Source organism: Amborella trichopoda, chromosome 4 (genome assembly GCF_054954075.1).
Source record: "Amborella trichopoda isolate Santa Cruz 75 chromosome 4, AtrichopodaSantaCruz75HAP2 v2.0, whole genome shotgun sequence".
In the NCBI taxonomy this organism is placed as follows: domain Eukaryota; kingdom Viridiplantae; phylum Streptophyta; class Magnoliopsida; order Amborellales; family Amborellaceae; genus Amborella; species Amborella trichopoda.
The window spans coordinates 58,184,474-58,196,506 of NC_142339.1; the positions used below are offsets into that span (position 1 = coordinate 58,184,474).

The 12,033-nt window shown below is 37.0% G+C and overlaps 1 protein-coding gene across 1 annotated transcript; it reads left to right on the top strand.

Annotated features, from left to right (window-relative positions):
• Positions 1-305: 305 nt before the first annotated feature.
• Positions 306-8,528, top strand: SBH2 (sphingoid base hydroxylase 2). Its single transcript, XM_006827144.4, has 2 exons — positions 306-1,057; positions 7,762-8,528. Exons 1-2 carry the CDS (start codon positions 836-838, stop codon positions 8,308-8,310), a joined length of 771 nt encoding a protein of 256 aa, XP_006827207.1. The 5' UTR covers positions 306-835; the 3' UTR covers positions 8,311-8,528.
• The last annotated feature ends 3,505 nt before the right edge of the window (positions 8,529-12,033 follow it).

The window sequence follows — 12,033 nt, forward strand, 5'->3', positions numbered from 1 at the left end:
TACAATTCTATCCATTCCATGGTCAAATGCTTTGGTTCCGGTCCTTTTCGGTCTTTTTCAGTTCAGAAAAGGATTACTGGGAAGTAAACTCTCGAAATATCGCCCGAAATTCTCCGAAAGTTTCTAATCGTATATTGAAATTCAGCCGAAAACCTGAGTATATTACTGAAATACCCCTTTTCTTCGGTCATCTACAACAAGTACTTTATTTTCTCTCTTGACGAGGTAGTTGGTTTCTCTCTCTAAATGTAGAGAGAGAAAGTGTTCAGGGAGACAAAAAAAGGAGGTGAAGGAATCGCCGCCATGGTGCAGAAGTTGCCATCTGTTGATGAAGTCAAACAATGGCTTCCTAGAAAGCCAGTTTCTCATCCAGTTTCAAGCCTTCTAATGGTCTGTCCTTTATATTCTAGACAGAGGAACCTAGTAGACCTGTCTGCGTGTTTCTCTGGTTTCTCCTCGACCTTCTAGAGAGAGAGAGGAAGAAACCCGTGCACCCCTTTTTGGGTTCAGAAAACTCATTAACCCTTTTGTTGTTTTGCTTGTTTCCTCCAGAGAGAGAGAGAGAGAGAGAGAGAGAGAGAGAGAGAGAGCGAGAGAGAGAGAGAGAGAGAGAGAGAGAGAGAGAGAGAGAGAGAGAGAGAGAGAGGGAGGTTTCTGGTTTAGTTTCAATCTGATTTTACTGGCTTAGAAAAAGAAACCGGTTAGCCCAATTAATCGGTTCCACTGATTTGGCCTCATATCCTGTGAAAAACAGTCAATTTTAGGACCGAAATAACCTGGTTCAAGAAAACCAGATAGAAAATCTCTGGTGGGTTTTCTCTGTAATTCCAGCGATATGGGTGGAATGGTCTCTGATGAGGTACTGGGTACTTTTATGCCCATATTGGTTTATTGGGTTTATTCTGGGATTTATTTTTCATTGAATAGATTCGACAATTATCGTATGCATTCAAGAAAAGATGAGGAAATAAAGAATTTGGTTTCCAAGGGGACAGTCGTCAAAGGGGTTCTTCTCCAGCAATCTATCCAGGCTCTTGTGGCACTTTCCTTGTTCATGGTACGTTGAATGGTTTTTTTTTTTTCCCTTTCTTGGAATTTTCAGTTTGCGGGTTTCATTTAATTGATCTAATATGTTAATTATTGTCAAAATTTGGGGAAATTTTCATCTTATTATTATTATTATTATTATTATTTATAAGTTACGAATTTTGCAAAGTTGTGTCAACGTTTTGGTTGTCATCATGATCATCCCTGTCAGAATTGATACTATCAGCGTGATTTGTTTATCTGAATTTTGTGTTTTCATGTCTGATTATCTCAAGCAATTCATCTTTTCCTCTAGAAAAGACTTGTGGGTTATTTTTTATTTTACCGAGAAACTAATAGATTTTGTAATGCAGAGTCTCTGGGGAAATTTTTTGGGGAGTTTCTTTTTACCATTTTAGAAATTTTGCAAACAACCCCATGATGTGGTCTTTTTTCGATGTTTTGGAGAATTTTATCTTTATGGTAACTCTGATGTTTTTATTTTTCAGAAATATAATAACAGGAAAATTGTTTCATGAAGGCTGGACCGTATTTCTACAATATGTGGTCCAGAGTTATAAAGCATTCATCTTAAAATGGATGCAAATAGGTGTAAAAACAATTGTAACTAACGGTCCAAATGTTTTTGTAATATAATTATTATTTTTTGTTTTCATTTTGTTTTTTTTTTTATGTTCATGATCTCCATGTTAAAGATTATATAGTCTCTAAAAATTAGGATCAAATTATATTTAAAAAATATATTTATTGCCAAGCCCGCATTTCTGCACTATGCGGGCTCGCTGCCTAGAAACCGTGTCCATAATAATATGATTATTCGATTGAAGTGGTTGGTTGGGAACAAACCTGAAATTGAGTTGCATGTTCTGAAGTGATCTACACAATTTTAGGGGTGACTTATCGAAGAAAGAATGAATCATGAGGATCAGTATGTGATCATGTCCATTGAATTTGCTATGTTTGATGAATTTTCTGCTGAGGAGAAGTTTTCTGGTTATTGATTATGTTTAATCTGTGGAAATTTCTTTCTTTCCGTCACTCAATCCACTTAAATGCCCTCTTCATAGCTTCTAGTTTACCCTGGTTTTCTGCAAGTATATTCATCCCTATGCTGGATGAATTTGGTTTTAAGGAATGAGGAAAATTGAATTCTCATGGAATAAAATTGGAATACTAATGGAAAGTGCCACGGAGGATATGGTGAGGACTAGTGCTTTATTCTGACTTGGGTAGGGACACGCCAGGGTCCTGATCCTGAGTTCCCCAGTCCTACTCAGGGGAGCCTGAGTCAAACAGGTGAAATTTTAGTAAGAAAAAAAAAAAATTATGAAAAACATGATCTCTTTTGGTCTGGAATCACTGGTCCCGATCTGGTGAGACTTGGACAAATCCTGAGACAGATCAGCGACTTTTTAAACACTGGTGAGGATAGTGCAAGTTTCAGCATAGGTTCTAGATACTGGAAACTGTATTGTGGTTGTTGGTGTTTGTGTGCAAATTAGGAGGGTATTGTACACCCCATGTTTCTAATTTATTTTCCCTCTATCAAAGAATATTTTTCTGTGTATGATAAAAAAAGAAATTACTTTTCAGGTGAAGAAGTGTGTTTAAATTTCAAGTTCGGAATTCCACACTTGTCCCACAAATTATCCAAAAAAAAAACATCTATCTCCCACCATAGATACAGATCGGTTCTTATCCCATGTAAGATGGTCTCACATGGGGTTGTAAGTAAATTGAGCAATCTCTTGTAGCAGGGTTGGACATTCTCATTTTCTCTTATGCCCCCAATAAGTCATGGGTTTATGAATAGAAAGGAGCCACTTCCCTATGGAAATACCTTCAAGGCTCCACACAATACCATAGAGAATTGAAGGCAACCATACAATCAATAATGACCCTCTAGGACAATAAGATCCTTGAATTTGCAAATATCTGATCTCACACTTTTACATTTTAATCCAGAGCATGTGACCCAAGAATATTTTAGTCATATTTGACATATTCATGCTCAGAACAACTCCTTGTATATGGACGGATGTACCCATTGAGATAAAAAAAAAAATCTCCAAACTTGATTTGTGCAAAAAATATGAAAGGAAAAATGTGAAAAATATTTTTTTCAAACTTGAATCATTCCTAAACTTTGGAAGGAAAACTTGATTTGTAATGATAGATAGCCATAATTCTCTCTTAGCATTTGTGGACCTTGTAGTTGGAAATAGTTTGGTATGCCACTAGCAAGTCCAGATGGAAGTTAATGGCCTGATGGAAGTTAATTGCATGTGACAGAGGTCATGTGCCTCTTGATTAAAGTACTACATGATGCAAGGGGGGTTGAAGGAGAACTTTGACATCACCAACTTAGATGCTCTTTACTATCCCTAGACATAATAGAGCCTCTCTAAGTGACATAAGACGAACCTTAAAAGGACATTTACGTAAACCATGCATGTTGCACCATGTCTTTACAAATAGGAAGAAGGGTTTGGCTAGAGCAATCAGGGATTGTGCACTGGATTTACTCTAGGTTGAACCATCTAGTCAGAATGTTCTGCAATGTTGGTCTGTAGGAAGAAAGGAACGTTGTCGCCAAATTGGGTCCGCCTTATGCATGATGGAAGTTCAAATTGATAGTACTTAATAATATGATTATCTTTGTTTATCATTCAAAAATAAAAAAGGGGGGGGAATATCTTTTTATTTGTTTTCCTCTTCTCCCTATATCTTCTTGAATGCATGTGATGCAATTAACATTGTTGAGTGAGTACCATCTCTCTTTTGTTAGTTTTGGTCATCAAAGAATTTGAGGAATGAGTTAATGACACTTCTATGAATGTTATCGCTTATACTGTCAGACCTATGGTGAATGCTAGAGCTAAGTGTAATGGGTATGTTGTTTGGAAATCTAATGCCTTAATGTGAAGAATCTAAGGTTCATGTAATGTTATTAGATATTTGAAACAAGGTAACATAATGTTGTTAGATATCGTTAAGTAAAATTTGAAAAAACTTTTTATGTCAAGGGTTTTTACCTTTATGCAACAACTCAAGTACTGTTGCCAACTTCAGTTTTTTTAAAAGCTTTTAAGAAGGGATAGAATTTGAAATGAATACATTTGGGAAAATTTAGGTGTGACACTAATAGAAGATAAGATGGAAAAAAGTAGACTTAAGTGGGCTAACCATGTGTGGCGCATACATAGTACAACACATGTTAGGAGGTGCGCATTAGTTCAAGTGGAAGGCTTAAAAATGGCAATGGGTAGGCCAAAAAAGACATGGTTGGAAGTAGTGACAAAAGATATGAGGACTTATGGTCTCACTAAGGGTATGACACTTAATAGAGTAGTATGATGGATCAAGATTCATGTAGCTGACCCCAATTAGTTGGAAAAAGGCTTTGATGATGATGATGATTTAGTTGGCATTTGCCTTGATGACATCAACAAACAATGGGATGTTGGAATGGAATGCACACGGGCAGGATGATTTCCCTTGTCCATAATGAGGTAGTTCTGTCCAAATTATTAGCTAGTAAACACTTTTGATGGCCAAAACTAATTCAAGCTACTCATCTTATGAAGTTTTAAGACCTAGAGACTTATATGAGGTCCCGTTGGGAGTTAACTTTTGACTTTTTCTGGTTTGGCATCTTGAATTTTGTGAATTGATATTGCAAAGGCTTTGCATATTTGCTTGCTGATACTTGAGATTCATAGGATAAAGTTCTATTTATTTGAGCATGATTCTTCACTGAATGCTATATATTTTTGGCGGTGTTTCTAGGATGCTTACTTTAATTTTCTTCAATCTGAAATCTTGTACAATGGATCTTTTTGTTTTTCTTGATTGATTTATTCTTTTCAGAAGTTTGTCAAATCTGTCTGGGTTGCCCTGAGTCCCTTTCAACTCATAACTAGGATTTCCAGGGAGAGTACATAAGACCTAAATCGAGATAAACCTCTCACACAATATTAATGAGGCTTACCTCTTAAAAATAAAAAAAGGAGTTTTATCATTGAGCTAGATATTATTCTGCTAGTCTGTCGCCCATGCAATGCATGGGAACCACTCATAGAACAAACGGACAGAGAAGAGAAAAACTGCCCTACAACTCTGCAAGAAAAAAAAAAAGGAAGCAAGAAAAAATCAGATGGGGGCAGTTATGTGACTTCCTGTTTTTCAAGTCACATTCACTCAGTAGATGGAGAAAAGGAGATAAATTTCTTCTTGGTTATTATTAGATTGAAAAAAAGAAATTGGCAAAAATTTAGGATAACTTATCCCTTCTTTTAAGTTAATCTCTCCACCTCCCATAAATTATTTATACTTCCACTATGAATCTCTTTCCTAAACATGTGTCTGCTTTTGATTGGTTGGTTTTTTTTTTTTTTTTTGAACGTTAATTGTTAGTAGTGGGTTAGCAATTTCTTGAAACCGTTAGTAGTTTTCCAAAGGGGTTAGCGGTGGTAGGAATGGAAACCGAGACTGGTAGCTGAGTCACAAGTGGTGCTACCACCATGACCTCAAAGCAAATTTTGGAATGGTTGGTCTTTATAGGTGTCAAAACTCAATCTGGTGTTGTGACAGACACATGTTGGGAGAAGTATTATGGATTCGTTCGGTTGTATGCTTTGTTTTGTATCTCAATGGAAGGATCACATTGATAAAAGACGAAAAGTATCACAGAAGAATCATCATTAACTTAATATTCACCGATTTTTTTTGGCCCATTTCAGGATTTAATATTCACATAACCAAGATAACCCTTTTAAATCCAAAAGTGATATGGTCAAGTTTATGTTGCACATCCATGATAACAATGCCTCTAAATGGCGACTCGGTCTCGGACTGCCTTAGTGACTTGACTCACTGATGGGCAGGTTCCAGATGGAAAACATTAACACTTGGTGAGTCTCACCATTTCTTGGAAGTTGGAACCTCGGCGTACTTTCTCTGGAGTCAGCTGAGTCGGATGATTGACTTGAGTGGGTCGGTGGCTGACTCGAGCTTGGGACCCTGACAAGTCAAAGCCTGAGTCGAGGCGTTTAATTACTGGTCTTTAGGTTGGGGGAGAATTACAAAGTCTAGAAATAAGTCATTTCACTAAAGCAAAATGATGGACGGACTATGGTTGGGACAAATGCTGCCCTTTATTTGATGAGACTTAAAATGGTACAGTTCCTGAGGATTTAGTTAGTTTAGATGCATTGCACTCATCCCCCTCCAAATTCAACAAAGCATGTAGTTACTGTGAGTAAGATGCCTTTTCCTAAAATTTATGGAGTTTTAACCAGTCATAACCTTAGTAAACAAATCAACTGTTCATTGTGTCATGCATATATGCTACCAGTCTTACTTGTATGCTTCTAAAGTAATTCAGAACCATTCCCACTGTCTGTTTCCTTGTGGTAAACTGGATTAGAAACAACTAGTATGGCAGTGTGTTATTAGTTGCTTGATGTGATAAAACTCAAGTGGACTTTGAGGTCTTGAAGAAGAGCCGGGGGCCATGAAATCTCACTTCGAGTGTGAGACGTATAGCAATACTCATTCTTGTATAGCAATACTTATTCTCTGCACTGGAATTAGAAACTATCATCACCTTATGCTCTTTCAATGACAATGTCCAGAGGATTAGGAAAAATAATACAGTCAAGGTAACAAACCCCCCACCCAAAGATACCCTGTCCTTGCACAAATTCGAACTAAGGACTGCAATCTCATAAATCTTTCTGATGCACTCACCGATCTCTTGAGAACTCAAAAGATCTGCTAGTCTCGAGAAATTGTGCTAGTCCTTTTGACTATTAAAGGGCTGGAGATATAAGCAATAAATTTTTTGATCGCTGAAGAAGGCTGAGGAATATCTCTTTCCTTTTGGGTAAGGAGCAAGAGCAACTTTTTTCTTCCACTGAAAACTTCCCTGTCTCAGTTCCATTGAATCTGTTACGAGCTGACCCCAAATTGCTATCTTGACCTCCCTAGGATCCCTTGTTACGTTGACGTTGTACATTTACAAATACAAAATCATACAAAATTATGTTCAATAGGATCTGGACCCCCCTTGCCTTCTATTGATATGTACTATGCAATCTTCCTGCTTAGTGGGAAAAGAAAAAGAGAGAATATCCATGTATCTTCACCTTTGCCTCTTTGTCTCTCCACATTTCCACCACTGAACAATTGCTGATTTAACCAATAGTTTGAAATTAGAGAGGCATGAATAAATTTTGACCAAATGGTGTATATTTAGGCAGAGTTGATGAAATGGAGATTTATAATCCGGACATTGTAACTGAGGTAGATCCATTTGTCGTCGATTGGAGCTTATTATTATTGTATTCTCGTGCACGCAAATTGGCTGATATGTAAATCTGAATTGTAAATTGTGCATCTTTTTTATTACTTATAATTGTGGATTCTTGTATTTCTAAGAATTTTGAATATTGTGGATCTTGGATGGTGAATGTGGTGTGTGTTACGCAACAAAAGAAAGAATATTGTGGATGTTGAATTCTTTCCGAAGTTTGATAATGCCTTTAAAATAGATGCCTAAAAAGTGGTCATTAGAGTGTTTGATGAAACAAAATACATGTGGGAGACCGGTGAATTGAAGCTCTGTCACCTTCATAAGCTTATTATCTGAGTCCCATGAGATTAATTGCACCAATCACTGTAATCACTGTTGGCAATCTTATCCATGTGCAGGTTACCAGCACCAATGAAGAGACCACCTCATTTTCACAGCCTTCCCTTTTCATGTACGCAAAGTGGTTCTTGATAGCCATGTTGGTTATGGATACCTGGCAATACTTCATTCATAGATACATGCATCATAACAAGTTTCTATATCGCCATATCCATTCGCAACATCATCGGTTAGTTGTCCCCTATGCATTTGGGGCTCTGTACAACCACCCATTAGAAGGTCTTCTTCTCGACACAGTAGGAGGCGCTCTATCCTTCCTCCTATCTGGTATGACCCCTCGAGCCTCCATTTTCTTCTTCTCCTTTGCGACCATCAAAACTGTTGATGATCATTGTGGACTATGGCTTCCGGGCAATCTATTCCACATATTCTTCCAAAACAACACTGCTTATCATGACATACACCACCAACTCTATGGCAACAAATACAACTTCTCCCAGCCTTTTTTTATTGTGTGGGATAAAATTCTTGGGACATATATGCCTTACTCTTTGGAGAAGAGGGCAGGTGGGGGTTTCGAAGCACGGCCCTTGAAAGAGAAGAGTTGACTCCCTGTGCTATATAGTTTTTCGATCTTCCTTGTTCTGTTAAGTAATACAGCTTTTGAATTTTGATTTGTTCTTTAACTCCACGTGTATCTTATACCTCCTGAGGAGAAAATTTGTACAAGGGGAACTTTGTTTTCATATGTGTGTACAAGTAGTTGCTTTAGGCTATGAAATAGAGTTTGTATAGCATGAATGTTCAAAGGCCAAGTTCTCCGAAATTATTGTTTGTACATACTTTGATGGTTGCTTGATATTTTTTTAGCTTGATATTTTTTTATTTTGGATTTGTACCTAGATGAACATTTCTTTTTGCCCCATGTCCTTTGTGCTCTCTTTCATTGATCCTATGAACCTTACAAATGCTTTCTCGATGACCTTAAAGGCCTGTTTGGATCAAATATATGACATCAGTACGGTAGCTTTATACAAGAGAAAATCTGCCCTACTTTTTTTTGGGTGAGTTAGTGGGGAGGGGCCCTACCTTTTGCAATTCGGTTCCACTTGATTGTAAATTTACTGACATCCATATTTGAATTGGCCCTTAACGTGGGCTACTGCAAGGGTCCATTTGAGTCGAGGTCCAGGAATTGCAAGGGTCCAAGTAAGACCTGAGCCTAGTTTGGTCTATGTCAAGTGAACTTGGATTTGACCTGCCGATAAAGGTTCGGTCTGGGTCAAAAACTACATTTATTAATTACTGGAACTAATTGATACTGACACGGTTCGGTCTGGGTCAAAAACTACATTTGTTAATTACTGGAACTAATTGATACTGACACGGTTTTGGTGAGTCAGTCAACTGACTCACGTATTATTGTGTGGTCGCTTGTCTATCTAACATCTATTTTTAAGATGGATGTCAGAAAATGTTACCTGGACTAAAAGTTAAAATGGATGGTGAAGAAAATAATTTACAAATTAGCATTTATATTTTTTTGAAAAAGACAAAAGCTAAATTTAGATCAAGGTTGAGAGTATTGAACTTTAAAATTTTGAATTGAAAATACATCTGTGAGATATAGTTAGTAAGGAAACTGCACATGAGTCGGCTGACTTACTGAACATTTTTCCCATTGATATATATACCTTGAGTTTAGGTTGGATCGACTGAGACCATGACCATAGTGATCCAACCCAAGAAGGTTGGGCTAGACCTAGACCTAGATCCAACCCAAATCAGGTGGAACTAGATCCTACCAATGGGTCCATTAGGTAGGTCGAGACCTAGACTTGGGTCATGTCAACCCACCAGAATGTTAGGTTGACCCAAGTCAATAAGCAACCCTATGATGATCAAGTAGAAATGGTTCTACGTGAACCATGGTAGGGACCAGCCCGATTGATAAATGAAGGGTGTTGGAGAGATTGTGGGGCGCCAAGCCGATCTATGTCTCCAATATTGCCCATCCTTTAATTGGATGGTAGATAGGCTAGTCTCTAATACAGTTCAAGTCAATGTTTCGAAATCTAGTGAGCTGGATTGAAAACCGTTGATTTGGAGTGGGATCAAATCGGTTCTGAGATGATATTAGTTCTAGCATGAACCCCCTTGAAAGCCCCTCTTTTATTTATTATTTATAATTTTTATTTTTTGTATTTTTTTTTCTATTTTTTTAAGCATACCTTATGTTTTGGTAGCTCTTTCCTAAATCTCCACCATCTAAATCTCTATTTTTATTTGTATTTTTTTAATATTTTTTGGATTGCCTATTGAAACCGAATTGACCACTGTTCCAAAGATCTGACACATATTAGATCTGTAGGGTGGACAATCCACCCCACTGATCTAGGTTTGGAAACACTAGTACAAGTACAACGCGTTCTACTAAACCATATGTGCAGAATGTCTCTACTCCATAGCTTATTCTTTCATGGTTATTCATGACTTGCGCAGTTACATGGATTGGGTGGCTAGATTGGTCATCGGTTGTATTGATCTGAGCTGGACCGGATTGATTCTCTCGGCAAGCGGTCTAAAAAATATTAAATGTTATTTTAATTTAAAAAAAAAACAAAGGTGGGAATTGGGGCATTCAATCGATTTCGTTACAATTTCTTAACTTTCTTGCCCAATTATTTGTTAGAACAAGGTGATTTATAAAAGAGACCGATTCATAGTTTTGTCGAGGAACCGAGACCGATTCATATTTTTATCGAGGAATCGAGTCTGTCCCCTCCGACTCTTAATCTGGATTGACAAAAGGCGTTTTTGAATATGCACTCTATATAATGTATGACTTCAATGCATGCATGGCCGCTTGCAAATGCTCTTACTTTCAACAAGGCAAACATCGTCATAAGTTGTTCGACCTAGCGATAACCTTAAAAAAACATTGTGTAGGGTGTTTTAAATAGGAAGAGACCTAAACAATGAAAGCAAAATGCACCTCCAAACTTTGTCATGAGATGTAATTTTGGTGTCGAACCTGTTTAGGATGATACAAGAATTTATATTTATTACTATTTATAAAATATTGAACTAAAAAAATAGCAACCAATCAAAGAAATAAAAATGAATTTTAAAAATAGTTCAAATCAAACGGATCTATAAACACATGAAAATCTTGAAAATGGACTGTCCAGATAATGGATTGCAAAATGTATTATTTTTAAGAGTTAAAATCTCTGTTTTTCTTCATATCTATACATCTCAATGACGAGATGATTAAGTGGATATGTTTCCGACATCAAAACAATCTTTTTCTAAGGATTTTAGAGGTGGACTTTAATTCTACATGTCAAATTTATATGAACTCTTTCCATATATTTTCTAAAGATTTTAGAGAAGCACCTTAATTCTACATTTTAGGATGTCTAACTTTATATGAACTTCTTCCATATATTGCTTGACAAGAGTCGTGCGATCTGATTGCATGTAGACAATCTAATTTTTAGATGGTTAGAGCTGAGTGTATAATAAACATTTAAATACCAAAATAATATTATGATGTTTCGCTAGCTTTCTAAAGCAGTAGAGAAAATTGATGACATTTCCCTATTCTAAAGAGGGAGGGGATTAAATATATTTCATGAAAATGTATACAATAAGGGCACGTTTGTTTCGCGTGAAAAAGCATCTCGGAAAATATTTTCAGATGAAAGGTGAATATTTTCGCGTAAAAGGTAAACATTTTCGCGCAAAATTGATGAATGGCGCCATGGTAGAGATGTTGGCCTTTTCCATTGATGAAGTTAAAGAGATGGCTTCCTTGAAAACCAGTTTCATGTCTTGTCATGGTTTTGAACTCTAGAGAGAAACCCAAGAACCATGTTTCTCTGTTTCTCTGACCTTCTAGAGAGAATGAGAAACTCATTCACTGTTACTGTCTCTAGATGATGTACTTTGTTTCTCTCTACATGTAGTGAGAGAAAGTGTGCGGGCAGAAGAAAGTGAAGGGATGGGATAGTCATGGTGAAGAAGTTACCTTTTTTATTGATGGAGAGAAACGATGGCCTCCTAGAAAACCACTTCTCATCAATTTTCATGTCTTGTCATGGTTTCTCCTTTAAAATCTGGAGAGAGAAACCCGTGAACTCTGTTTCCACAAACCAGTTACACGTCTTCTTATGGTTTATCCTTTAAATTCTAGAGAGAGAAATCCAGAGCCAAAAATTTGAGAAATCCACTCACCGCTTTTGGGATTGTAACCCTATTTGAGAGAGAGAGAGATTTCCCGTTCCGTGTAATCTGATTTACTGGCTTCTCCAACTACTAGAGAGAGA